The sequence below is a fragment of the Neovison vison genome, chromosome 12, assembly GCF_020171115.1.
Source record: "Neovison vison isolate M4711 chromosome 12, ASM_NN_V1, whole genome shotgun sequence".
In the NCBI taxonomy this organism is placed as follows: domain Eukaryota; kingdom Metazoa; phylum Chordata; class Mammalia; order Carnivora; family Mustelidae; genus Neogale; species Neogale vison.
Genome location: NC_058102.1, coordinates 40,777,851 through 40,792,655, shown reverse-complemented (window position 1 = coordinate 40,792,655; position 14,805 = coordinate 40,777,851). Strand labels below are relative to the sequence as shown.

Sequence of the window (14,805 nt, the reverse complement as noted above, 5' to 3'; positions counted from 1 at the left end):
AGTGGAGATGTCTTGTCTCTGCTCACAGTGTTTGGGACTTCCACAGGGAAGGGTAGAGTGGCTGAGGTGTCATAGACTCCTGGGAGGCGGAGTAGGTGTGGCTAGAGAATCCACTGCCAAGGTGACTTTTTACTCCATGTGCCTGGCAGCTTAGCCAGAATAGCAACCACACAAAGCTTCTCCAACATGGCAGTCACAAGAACATGGTGCTTCTTACATGGTGACCTATTGGTTGATGGAGTGACAAGCCCACCCAGATTCAAGCAGAGGGTCAGTGGAATGAAGATTTTACCTCCTAATGAAAGGAATGCAGAAGGGTGTATGATAGCTCTGTGTTTAAATTGCCACAGGGTATGATGACAGGTAAGACTAGAGAGGTGCCCGAAGACAGTAAATAGAGGCTTTGGTTGTTATGTCTAAGAGATGGGACTTATTTCCTGAATGTAAAGGACGATTGTTTTGGAGATTTTTTTAGCAGAGGAAAGATGATGCCGTTTATAACTTAGAAGCATAACCATGGTGACAGGATAGAGGAAAGATGTGCTTTGGGGAGAGGAGTGGGAAGGGTACTGCAGCTAAAATGGTAGGAAAGTGAACAGAGTAATGTTAATAGGCACGAGTTTCTGACTAGGAAAATGGACTTGGGGACGGTTTGGAAGTAAGGGTGAAACATTTATTTTGTTTTTATTTTTTATTTATTTTTTTTACTCGTTGGATAGTGATACTTTTCAGTAAGGAGAAAAATGATGAAATAGTGGACACAGATGAAAAGAAGGAGGTGGAGGAAAAAAAATTCACCTTTGGGTTTCATGAATTTGATAATTTAATGGGAATTCTAGATAGTGGTGTCTAGTGTCTCTGGAGCCCAGAAGAGAGGTCAGGGCCAGAGATACAGACATGGGAAAGTTGTTTGACCCTGTTTTTTCTTTGGTTGTTTTGTTTTATTTTGTTTTTGTTTTAATTGAAACAGTAGAAGTGGAAGAGATTACTGAGGGAAAAAGTGTAAAGCTGGGCAAAAAAAGGAGGTCTCAGAGCAAAATTGTAGCAACCGAACTTACTGGTAAAGTGAACAAACAAGAGAAGGTTCTTTTCATTTGTTTTACAATACATTCGGACTTACGGTAGCTAGTTCAGTATCTTCTTCAAGGCAAATTGTTTTTGTGGTTGTTTTGAGGAATGTCTCATTTTTTGAGACTTTTTATCCTTGTCTTTCAAATTAGATGTAAAATCTAGAGTATGAATCTAAAACAAAACACTGGTTGAAATAGTAAAATAAATATACTGTATTTTTTAAGCATATCAAACTGTATTTTCATCTAAGCAGTATATTATACAATAAAAACATTCAATAAAATCTGTATTTGAGACACTTTTTGAATTATGTACATTGCTGAGAATTACAGGTTCTGAAAGTCTCATCCTACGCAAGCTGCTTTGGGAATGGTGTTTCATGGATGTCTTATTGGGACCTGTAGAGATTCATACTGTTGAGTTCAGGAAATGAGAAGAGTGTGTAGTATCCAGGGACGTTGGAGGGAGAAGGAGACTTCATTAACTTTGCTTTCAATAAATCATGGTCCCAAGGTAATTATAAATCTAGAGACTGAGAACCAGAGTTGAAGCTCAACTACTGTATGAGAGGTCCATACTTGTGGGATTTGGAGTAATCTAAAACAGAGTAACCTCAGAAGTGATAGGTGAGAACCAAAGATGTGTTGGGAAGACCAAGCACAAGAGAGCAGAGGAATTATAGGGATTGGGAAACGTAGGAAGTTATGTTGTATGAATTCATCAGAATATTTATAGAGCTTCCTGTGGGGGCTAGTTCATTCAGGGACTCTCAAATGTACATCTGAATTCCTCTGAATTTTCCTTTTAACTGTTATAACACTTATGTAAGCCAGACACTCTTCTAAGTGATTTACAGCTTAAACCCCATAAAAACCTTGAGGTAAACTGAGGGTTGTGGGGGATGGAGGGGAGAGGGGTAGGGAGAGGGTGGTTGTGTTAGGGACATTGGGGCAGGTATATGAAGTGAGTACCGTGAAGTGTGTAAGCCTGACGATTCACAGACCTGTACCCCTGGGGCAAATAATACATTATACGTTAATTTAAAAAAGATGAAAAGCAACAACAACAAAGCCTTGAGGTAGGTAAAGTTACCATCCTTATTTAACAGTTGAGGAAACAGGGACAGAGAACAACAAAAGCGAAGCTGGTATTCAGGTAGAGCAAGCAGCCCAACTCTAAATTCTGTGCTACAAACCAATGTATTAGATTTTTACTATTGATATTTTAGTTTAATAATTCATGGAAGAGAAAGATTTTATTGTACCACTTGTACACACCTGCCTAATATTCTTATATTGCGCCTTTCAAGGTTGCGGTAAATTCATTTTCCATTAAATATCAAATTACACTTTTAAGAAAGGAGTTTGAATTAGTATACATGGTTTTAAAGGTTATACTTTCCATAGTGAAACAAGCCTGGCATGTATAAATCTAATTTTTCCAAATGGACTTTTTCTAGCATAATGCCAGTACATATAGGCAATCAATAAAAGTCTTCTATGATAATTGATTTCCTGACTACATCAATAAATATGTGCTTATTAGAATAAATAGAACACAAAACTGAATCTAATTTCACAGTATCTTTACCAGACTGCCACTTTGAAAACCTTAAGGATGTGAAGTCAATTTCTCATTTATTTATTCATTCACCATCCAAAAGTGTTTATGTACTTTATAAGAGAACCATTACAGTAAGATCATAAAATGATCTTTACCTTAGCTGCACTGTAAAGGTGGGTTTACTCACCACAGAATATCCAGCTTTCCAAGTATATCCTGTTACTTTATTCACTATGTGACTGTAACATAATCTAGAAGTCGAGTCTTGATTTTTTTTCTCATCAGAAACTATACCAAGGATGTTCAGTCTCCTTTTCCTACTCTGCCTCTAGGTAACCATCCTGTGCCACTCAAGCCAGAGGCCCAGGAGCCATCCTAAATTCTTCCCTCTGCTTCAGTTCCTACAGCTACCATTATAACTCATCTCATTTATCATTTACTTCTATATTCTCTACTTCTGTCTTCTTTCAGAACTTCACCAAATGATGCCTGAATTATAGCAGCAATTTCCCATTTGGTCTCCTAAATGGGAAATTTGGTCTTACTAAATGTCCCTACCTCCTTCCTTCCCCACTTCCTCCTTTACATATCTAAGAGAGGATCTCTTCAGTCTGAGAATTTATCATTTATTCTGCAGTCAAAAACTTTTGGTATTTTCTACTGCTTCAGGACAAAGGTCCAATTGCCTAGCAAGTTGTTGTGGCTCTCCAGGTTCTTACCTGGGCAAACAATAGGTGTTAAAAGGATATTTGTAGAATGAATAAATAAGAAAAAAATGTTTTTAATTATCATAATAATTAAACACGAATTGAGACAATTCAAATACCCACTGTTTCAACTGAGATTTTTTCAGAAGAAACTTGGTAGTAGCTAATGAAAATAAGGAATGATAGATTGTGTGAAGCTGAGATATTATGTTTTGTTGATTTTTAATGATTCATGTGTGTGTTATGTCTGGGTCCAGTTTGATTTTTGAGGATAAAAACTAAGGAATGAGATTATATACTTTTATTTGTACATGGAAGTTCACTGCTAGAATAACTATACTAGAAATAGAATCTTTTAAAAAAAATCCTGTACTGAGCCACTCAAATCTTAATATTTTGATGAGACAATAAAGAAGAAATTCAAATTAGTTTTCATTCTCATTCTAATTCTTTTGATTAATAAGGATTGCTTGAATCCTGGGCATGGATTTTGAAGCTACCACAGGGCTTACGAGGAAAGAATTCTGTGATTGATTGATTAATCATCTGTGCAATGGACATGGGAGCCGTGGGCTATAATTATTATGTCAGTTTCCTAGCCCCAATTAAATGTTGCTTAAAAATTCAAAAGAGAGTGTTTACTTGGAAGATTTTTGAGGAGAGTTGCTTAAATACTGTGAAAGTATCTTACTCTGTCAAATTGTCTTATTGCATATTCTTGATTTCTTTATAAAATGATCTATTGAATGAAATTATTAATATTATCTGTCTGAATGCTAAAGAGTACCTTTTGAAGTAGATTTATTTGATATTAGAAGAGTTGCTATTTTATAACAGTATTGAAATAATAATAATAATAATGACATATTATGTCTTAGAGATATTCATAAATCCACAGGGCAATGAATTAATAGAAAAAGAAGCATTAAAATACTGCAATTTGTTATCAATTTGCAGTAAAAAAAGATAGAAAGATAGTATGGCAGAACATAGCAAAGATTGTATAGACTCTAACAGACCAAAGTTCAAATTTTAGTACTGTTATTTTTAAGATGTATAATTTGTACAGATAAGTTAATATATAATATCTATGGTTTCATATTTCCAGTCAGGAACAGATGTCACCTTTGTAGCACTATTATAAGGGATAAATGAGAAAATAAATAAACTGCAGATCACTTAATAAAGACACAATGAAGATGAATGTTTTTTTTCTTCCTTTAATATACTTCTGATAAACCCTTTCTTAAAACAGTCCCCCTTGCTTAAAAGTTGGAGATATAATAAATCATTGTTTGATAATACTAGTTAGTAAATATAAATCAATTATTTAGTTACTGAACACATTATAAACCCATGAAAGGAGCTGAGAACGCAAAGTGGACATAACATAATTCCTGTCCTTGTAAATAAAACAATCTTCTCAGGGTGCAGATATTTACCATGATAAATTCCCATATTAGCCTAATAATTAGAGGAGAATTAAGATTCGTGGACCAGGAGAGGACAAAATTAACTCTGGGAAACTTGAGAAATGCTTCAACAAGAAGGCGAGATTTGAGCAAAATTTTGAACTAGGAGTAGGATTTTATAATGCAGGGAAGGGAAGGACTGGCATTTCAGATGAAGGAAACCTGATGTGAAAAGCCATGGACCCACAGGAACAGAGGCCGTAGGCAAGGAGCAGAGGTGTGGTGACAGTGGAGAACATGGGGTGGAAATACGCTGAGTGGATGAGGCTGTAAGAGTCTGAGGGGACGTACTGAAATATTGTAAACCAAATCACAGGGCTTGGATTTTATCTTGTGGACAACGGCGGTCAACAGCAATTTCAAAGAAAGCAGCTGGCATTCATTTTTCCTTGGGAAAGTGCATTCTGTTGACTGAGAGGAATGATTTGATTTGTCTGGGAATAAAAATGGACTGAAAACAGTGAGACCAGTGAAGACATATTATTAGAGTCTGTAAGAGAGATGACACAGCGGAAGAAAAACAGTAGGTAATGATCAAGCCAACTCCGTATTGTTCAGTGGAGAAAATGGTGACAGTCAAATTACGTAGCAAAGTTGGAGAGAGAGGATGGTTTGAAAGAAGGAAAATGAGTTGTTTTGAACATTTTTGGAATATCTGGGAGAAATCTAGGTGATCTGGGTATAATATTTAGGGATCTCAAGGTGATATTTAAGAAAGAGATTGAGTTTAGGATTGAGATTTGAGTATAGAATGTAGATCTGAGATAGAAAGAATAGAGGGGTAGATCAGCTGTTGCCTAGGATTACAATTTTGAAAATACTCGTGGTAACAGTACAACAATTAAGTAGGGGGGGTGGGAGTGAGTCAACAGTTATTTGGGAAGTAGGAGTAGCCGTAGAGGTAGCTGTTGCATTAGAGAAGCTAAGTGAGATAAGGATTTCTAAAAGGATGATATCAATAGTATCCAGAGCCCCTAGAGCATAGATGATGAAGCATGACTCCTGAGATGTTTAGATTATGCTGTTTCACTTTAGAAACTGCAAAGTTTTTTCTTCCAAGGTTGAATATTTGTGGGTATTCTGTAGAGCACAGCTTTTTCAATTTTATTATGCATCAGAATCCTGCTAAAATGCAGAGACTCCAGGATGAGACCTGAGATCCAGTACTTCTAAAAAGTTCCAGGTGATACCAGTTTTGTTGGTCTTTGGATAACACTTTGAATAGCAAGGTTCTGGCAATTGGTAAAACTGTGTAAGTTAAAATGCAGGATATGTTTACATGGAGAAGTTTTTCTTTCCTTATAATAAGTGGATATTATAGTTCCACATGGGAGTTTGTGATAAAGGTCGATTAGAAAGTTCTGGTAGTTTAGATCTTTCTTTGTATTGAGCACCAGATGAGTTTCATTTTTAAAAATTCATTTGACTGTCTCTAGTCTCCGTTCTTGTCTTCCATTTTAGGGAAGTAAAAAAGCACTCTCTTAATATTTTACTTTATCAAATGAACAGATACTTTTTGATAGAACCCACAAGAAGTCTCAAAATATGCATTTCTTTTGTGCTTCTGGTTCTGATATTTTTACCACCCATTAGCTAGAAGGAGTCTCATTTGGCAATCTTTCCAGGGAAAAAATACGCTATTCTCAATCCAGATACTTTGAAAATTCCTAGTTTATTAGTGTTCTGATTCTATTTATCTTCCCTGTCTTGCCTCAGAGCTGTGTCTACATGTCTCTTGTGTCTGTTTTACCAATAAATTGCATGAGCTGTACCACCTCACCTACTCTGTGACTAGACTGTAAGTCTGAAATGTGGGATATAGTATTGCAAGCAAATATGGGGGAAAAATAGTGGTTTTCTACTGAGTGTGGAGACAGAGCCAGGTAGAAGATTAAGAAAAACAAAAGGACCCAGAGGCATTGTGGGAAGTGTTGTGGGCTTGATTTAGTGCAATAAACAAGGAAATTGGAAGAGAACATAAATGTAAATGGATTTGTAGAAGTTGAATCAGAGTGACAGCCTACTGACAATAATTAAAAAGAAAAGGAGAAGAGTCAACTACTGAGGTTTCATGCCCATTGGACTAAAGAAAATGATGATCCTGTGAATAGAAATCAAGAAATTAGAGGAAGGATCCGATTAAGACTAGGGGGTTAAAAGAAAAAAAAATGGTGTTTAAAGTGGTGACTCTGAAAATCATAGAAGTGGACATCTTTTCCTCAGTTAATATTGGCAGTTGGGAGTGTGACTCACATATTAACACTTGTTTATAGTAGATTTTACTTAAAGTCTGAGGTAAAAAATGAATTGCTAAGCAAAAGAATGCATACAAGTGTTTGAGGACAGAGGACCTATGAAAAATCATGCCTTAAAGAGCTCAATAAAGGAAAAGCACTCAGTGAAGGAAAGAGAAAATGAATGAGAATGATGGTGGACAAATCCAGTGAGCTCACTGGTATTACCATCTATGAAAGAGAGAGATTCACAAAGGCAGAGGGAGCAATATGGGTCAGATAAAAGATGTTGGAGAATGGTGGAATTAATTAAAGTCCTGTGTTCTTCATACAACAGTTTCGCTAGCGCAAGGGAAGCAGAACAGAAGCCAAGTTTCAAAGGATTAAGTTATGAGAATTTGGAACAAAAATCTAGGCAGTATGTAGAATATTGTTCTCTCATAATAAATTAGAAAACACACGTGGGCCATAAAACCAAACTGATTTTAGCAAGTCAGTTGACCTTTCTAGGTTTTCTTCCCCTACCCCACTTCTATCCTGGAAATTACTGAACTTCCTTAAAATCATGCAAGAAAATGCTATGAGATGGTTTCTGTTTCCTGAAGGAAAGTACATTATTTCATTGTCATTTCTCCAGCTAATATTTGTGTTCAATTTGTAGAATACAGGGTAAGGCATAGTAGTGAACCTTGAGGTAGGTCTCTTTCTCTGGATTGACAAAATAGACTGAGAAGTTCACGCGCAATAAATATTTCTTCACTTTGGGTGCTTGTATTTGAAATTTAGATTTTAAATTAATATCTCATTTCATTCAGACACTTTGGTTTTTATTTTTACATTATTCTCGCTATCATTGTTAACTGAAGCAGTTGGGAGAATTTTCTCAGTGTCCAATGTAGTTAGGATACAGAATTTATTATATGCAAATAAATAATATATATCGAATGTGAGAAATAAGTGTTCTGAAAAGCTTCCTAGCTATGAGGATATATTCTTTTCTGTCCGGGCTCTTTTTAAGGGCCTTTGTGCTCCCTCACAATTCACCTGAAAAGTGATTCTCCACTTAGGCATCAATCCATGACCAATCGCAGGATATGTGAACATGTTTCAGATCTAACGGGGTCTCACTGTATGCTTCAAAACACTAATTTCAGAACACTCAGGTAATTCAGGAATTAGTTTAAATGCAAAATTTCATTTTTGTTTGTAAAATATTCGCTGTTCTTTGGAACTCGGTTTAAATAATGCTTTCTTTTGTGTCTTTGATCAAAGATTTTGATTTAAAAATTATTAAGAACTACAACTCAAGAATGCCCAGAAACTGTCATTAATAGTTGTTCAGTTGTTCAGCTGGAGAATTTGACTCCAATTTATTCCATTTAACTTTTACATAGTTCTTTCTTTAGAAAACCATCTTGTTTTGTTCGCTTCCTTAAAACTTTCTATCCAGGACTCGAGATCAAACAATACATTTGTCAGAAACTAAATATTTTAGTCATTTGGTTCTGGAAATGATATTCAAGTGAAAGCAGCAAATTTGAAGAGCTTACTAAAGAAAATAATGACTCTCATGCTCTTTCTGTTCATTTTAACCTCTTTGAGAAAGAGCTCGTTGTATTATGTAAAGTCAAACTTAAGCTTTCCTGAAATTTTTCCAGTTATTTACAAAGGTTGAATTTCTTTATGAAATGAAATCCTACTCAAAATAATATGAACACTATCACATGGCCATAATTTTAAAGTCAATGATGACACACTTAATTCCATGGGGTGCCCTGCATTGTTTCATAGTGTGTTCATTTATCAAAGGTCACAGTATATATGTTGCATTATCATGATTTTCTAATTAATTTATCCTTTATACATGCTTATACATGTTCCAATCGCATTTCATTAACTCATAGTTTTCTTGTAATGTTGTGCTTTCTTTCCATGTTCAAAGAATCTCTTTAATTCAATTTCTCTGTTTCTCCTCATACAGTCTGGCAGCCAGATATGCAACTCAGTCTAATCACAGTGGAATTGCAACCAGTCAAAAAAAGCCTACTAGGTCAGTTAATATCTCTAATTTATTGCTTGTTAGTGATGATAAAGTAACTGCCCAGTGATATTTTGTCCTATCATACTAAATTTTTTTCATAAATTACATACTTCTGGATGAAAAGTTTAGAAGACTGAATTCCTCCAAGTGGATTTCCATATGCATTCTCCAGGATGAGCATGTCTGTGTTAGATCATTAAATGGGTTCTGACTTCTTCTGTTTTAGTTTTGTTATATATACTGTTACGACTGGGCTGAAGTCTAGCTTCTAGGCTTAGAGAAAGTCAGGGAAAACATGACTTTGAAGGCCCCATTCCTTCCAGGTTACAGAATCTGGAAGTTACATGACAAGAATGTAATTGTTTTTGGAGATGGGCATACATTAATTACTGCACATTTCGAGGCAGAATTGAGAAATACTGACAGTTTTTTGTGGGAAGGTTAGCACCAGGTCACCAAGTTAACCTGGATTGTTCCTTTACATATAATAGTATAAAGTTTTGCTTCTTTATGACATACATATTTTAAAGACAGCCTGTTATAGGAAATGACTGTATGATGTACTGTTTGGAAAATACTGATAGATAAATGTATATTGAAAGTGTATGATTTATTAAAAAAAAATGTTAAGTTGCCGAAGGCATGATGGTGCAGCTGAGTAAAGCCACAGCATATGTGTTTTGCACCCTTGATTATTATGTGATTCTATGTGACATCTCCCTCACTTGTGGCTTCCTAATCACTGCTCTGATAATGTATCATATTATGCAATGTTTGACCACAGGGACTGCTTATGATGCCTTGACGTGAGGTATGTGCTTTTTCTCTTGCCTTGGTTTTCTAAGTTATGTTCATTTCCATAGTAATTAAAATGATTCTGGAGAGAAAAATTTAAAGGGCATTTAATTTAAAGTAGGAAAAATGATGTAAATTCAAATGTGCAAAAAAACAGTGACCTGCCTTGTACAATTTTTTATTACTACTTCTAAGACTCATGCATATAAAATATATTTTAAGTACATTAATTTAATAGAACATTTCTCTCTCTCTCTCTCTCTCTGTCTTTTGTTGGCTTCATTCTCATTTCTCTTTTTATTACTTTGATGAATGATCTGGAGCTCTGGCTGCCTGTCAAATTAGGGTAATGAGAAGAGCAAATGGATTTTTTAATTTGTTTTAATTTGTTCTTCTGAGAACTAAAGATCACTTGCCTTCATGGGTCACAATAAAGATTAAAACGCATTTTAATTGCTTTCTAGAAACAGGTCAAGTTTCATTGCAAGCAGGGCAAGTTCTGTGACAAAATTTGTTTATACGTGTGAGTTTGGAATGAACTTTCTAAGTCTGTAGCTGTGTCTGCAGGGATAGTTCTTGGATTTATTATGAGTGGGGCATTTGGCCAAATTAATTAATTGAGTCCTTTTTCAGAGTGCAGTCATTGGTACTCTAAATTCCTGGTGTCTGTGGTTTTGTGCTATACTTACATACCCTGTAGATCCATCTGAGTAAAAGTTAAGTGCTGGAATCATTTGGAAAAGTTTCCAATCTTGTACATGGCACAGCTTCTAATTGGCAAAATAGCTGAAGGAACTATTTATTAGCCATATGTATTTAAACTCCAGAATACAGTCAACATTTTGAAACTATTAACTATTCCAAGAAAGCAACACTTCTGTTTTTAAGTTGGAATTTTTGTTTTCCTGATGTTCATTCCCTGTTGCAATACCTGTTACTATTTAAAAAAATAACTATGAGTGTTAAAAGTTTGATTTCCTAATAATTTATGGAAATAATATATTAATTATGAAGGTGAGTTAAAATATGAAAATAGTAACAACTGATCTTGAAATTGTGATATATTGGGCACAAATATATCAGATATAAACGCTCTCTCATTTTAAAAACTTAGTATAGAGAACATTAAAAATTTCTGTGCTTCATTTATAAGGCCTGGAGTTTCATTTCTTTTAAAATAGAAATTATCTGAGCAGTACACAGTGACATTCACATGGTGGCAGCAAATGCTAGCAAAGAGGCTGACATCCTTTAGTACCATGTTGTTAAATATGAATTAGAATGCCAATATTTGTTCTTAATTACTAGTTCTTAATTTATCCAGATTGTTTACTGTACATATATAATATGTTAACAGGGTAGAGTACAATACAGTGATTGTATATTGTAGGCACAATTCATGAATAATTGATACTTGAAATTTCAAGATGGAAACTGCTTAAACAGTGACAGAAATGATCCACACTGATACTTAAATTTAGTCTGCATAGAATAACTGCAGATCACAACCTAACGTCAAACTTCCCCTAATTTTAACACAGTCTGCCTATTATTTCCTCTTGTCCTGTCTTTCATCTCCAAAGACTAGCTGAAGTCACTGTCCCTGTAGGTGTATTTTACATTGCATTCTGTTAACAGAGATTCTCTGCTTAGGAGACCTGCATCCTTTCTTGTCATATCACCTTTGTGATCAGCTGGCCACACTTGTAAGATAATTAGCTAATGTCTAGGTGCTTATTTCTGGCAAAATGATTAAAGAAAAAAAATTTTTTTTGAGACAGACCTGTAAAATACAAATCAACTCGTGACTTTGGTCTCTGCATCATGCTTGAATCAGAATAGCTTACTATCTTACATATGCAATAAGCATTTGCTATTAGCAATTTGTTCAGTAACTTTATTCTTCTTGTTATTATCAAGTTGACTTAGGAAACAGCTATCTAAGAGAAAAACAAATGTCCCATACATCAAAAAGAACCACTTAACAACAAAAGCAAATAGGTGATTAACACCTTGAGAACACAATACGTTTGAGTTATTTCCCTTGCTTTTCATGTAATTGTTACAGTATTTTTAAGTCAAAGTGCCATTCCTCAGAGGTGTTGTAAGTATGACTTTTTTAGTTAAAGGTTACTTTATTTCTAACTGCTCTACATTCTTAGTATCATTTGAGGGCATGTTTATTGAAAAATAAAATAAGATTTCTCTGAAGATTCTTAATTCTTGTGTTTAGCTTATTTATCACTTAAACCACCATTTTCTGCCAAACAGATTTTAGAACATCATATGTTGTGCTTTTTCCACTAAAGCTTCCCTGATCAGAACCTCTTACCCCTTATCTTTTTGTAATATACAAAAATGATGTAATTTTTCTTATATTATTTCAGGCTTCCAGGTCCCTCTAGGGTGCCAACTGCAGGCAGCAACAGCAAAGTCCAGGGAGCCTCTAATTTAAATAGGAGAAGTCAGAGCTTTAACAGCATTGACAAAAACAAGCCTCCAAATTATGCAAATGGCAATGAAAAAGGTAAGTGTTGGCCTGTTACATCATTATGGCACAAGTCTAACGTATTGGTCTTGTAAATTACATGCTAAGTCCAATATTTGAGCAGTGTTAATGCCTTTTGGAATGGAGTTGTTATCAGTGTGGTTTCATGTTTTCTAACTGCCCCCTCCAGAATTCCAGTTTTCTTCAGGGCTTTTTTTATCTGAAGAATATTTTAAGAGAGTAAACTCGTTTATTTTAAAGTAGCTAATTATAAACCTGAGTGTAAAATCTGTTTCCCCAAAACATTTCCTCCTGGTTGCATATAAATAGCATTTTCTTTTATCTTTTTATGTTTTAGGAACAATTATTATAAAATCATAAATCTGTATTAGGTTTGTTTGAGTCTTTAGCTTCAGTTGACATAACTGCCATAAGTGTTCTGGGCATCAAAACTTGAGTTGTAATTGGGATGGGTATTTAATCTTTGATAGGAGCAGGACACAGAAATAATGTGATCTTCGTTTTCTCTAAAGAGACAAATTATCCATGTTTGTTTTATTTGTTTTATTTTCTCGATTAGAATACAGGATAGAAATACCAGATCACAAAATCATTGGGAAAAAAGGACACTTAGTAGAAATCTGTGTTAAAGGCAAATTATATTTTAACCAGATGATACACAATTCTCTGTGTTGTGCACAGTGTACATTTAATGAGTGGCTTGCTTGATACATTACACTGTGGAGCATGGGTTCATGTAAGAGACTGTGCATTTCACATCTAAACCATAAGAAAATCAAGAGCCTATACCCTCGTAGGCAGAGTGACTGTGTGAGGGACTAAGGCCTGTGGCTGGCTTTTGGTAGTTTCTTCAACTTCAAAGAACTTTAACTTCTCTTTACAGTATTTAACTTTCTATGCAACGAACAAAACAAGAAGTTCAAAAGTAACGATCATGCTTAGTTAGTAGAATAGCTGGCAAATTCAACCAGGTAGGAACTTTTTTGCTCAAATTAGATCATTTCAAATTGTTTCATACAGATGATGTGATCTAACAACCTTCTCTAATTTAGACATGAATTGACAGATAAGAATCAGACACTTTAGTGAAAGTTTCTCATGCTTTAAAACAAAATTGAACAGAACATAAATCCCTGAAAGCGAGGCAGTGTCTTGATCCCTAGAATATTCTCTGTTCTTGAGCGGAGTGGGAAGAAAAGAAAATAATGCACAATTGGAAGTCAAAAGTTTGTCTTTGAAATTTAAAATAAAACCTCTGATTTAGGAACCTAAGAAATTTTACTGGACACCTGTGCTTTTCCTAAGGGAAAGGGAGACAACACTTACAAAAACTTTCTTCTTTGTTTTATGACTTTCCTAGGAAGTGTCATACAAAGTCTGTATGTGCTATGAAAGTCTAAAGGAAAGTTCCTTTAGACATACAGTGTGTTGGATGGACTGTTCATATACCCAGTTTAAATACAGGATTCTACAATTATGTAATTTTTTTGCAAGAACTACTAATAACATTGGCAAAGAGATTTAGAATTGCTTTAGATAATCCAACCCTTTGGTATCATAATGTATCTGAAATTTTCGGTCATGTGAAAAGTTTTTCTGTATTTCTGGTGTCTAAAAGTAAAACCTAAAGGTAGACAAGGATTTCTATTTTTTCATAGCCATTCAACCTCTCTTATGAACAAAATTAAGAAGTAGTAATCTTTATAATACCCACAAGGTGGAGACAGACAACATACATTATAATGTTTTTGATTCAAAGAAGCAGATTTCCTTAGGTCCACATCTACAGCAAAATACCAGGGTTTTCATTACTTTTAATTCCCAAATAATTAAAAATTCAATAGAATTGAAAGATTTATAATATGTCCAATATAGGCATTATATATTTATATTATATACTGCCGATAAGAATTGAAGCATAAATTGCATCCTATGACTGTTACATGGCATTTTCTATTAACGTGGAGTTACAACTTTAGCAATACATCCAATATCAATGTTTCTAAATTACCATGCTATTTTGTATTTCTAAAATATTATCTTGGCACCTGGGTGGCTCAGGTGGTTAAGCATCTGGCTCCTGATTTCGGCTCATGTCATGATCTCAGGCTCGTGAGATGGTGTGTCACATCAGGCTCCACACTCAAGGTGGAGTCTGCTTGAGATTCTCCCTCTCTCCCTCTCCCTCTGTCCTTTCTGCCACTTGTGCACACACACTCTCTCCCTCTCTCTTAAATAAATAAATAATCTTTTAAAAAATTATCTTAAATTATAAGAGCAAACAAAACAATAATAAACATCACACACAAAACAATTTATAATTTACTCTTTAGCCTATTAGAATGGTCTTTTTGGATAGGAATGTTTTATTTAATCTGTTTGACATGGATATTTATAGTGGTAGCACAATCTA

General features: G+C 34.8%; 1 protein-coding gene across 6 annotated transcripts in view; it reads left to right on the top strand.

Moving 5' to 3' along the window:
• NAV3 (neuron navigator 3) overlaps positions 1-14,805 on the top strand; it is a 611,692-nt gene that overhangs the window by 372,950 nt on the left and 223,937 nt on the right. For 5 of the 6 annotated variants that reach the window (XM_044228606.1, XM_044228604.1, XM_044228602.1 and 2 more), the window contains exons 6-7: positions 9,029-9,097; positions 12,271-12,410. In XM_044228606.1, the coding sequence (XP_044084541.1) occupies positions 9,029-9,097; positions 12,271-12,410 (209 nt within the window). The remainder of the gene's footprint in view (positions 1-9,028; positions 9,098-12,270; positions 12,411-14,805) is intronic. The other variant, XM_044228605.1, reaches the window with a different exon arrangement.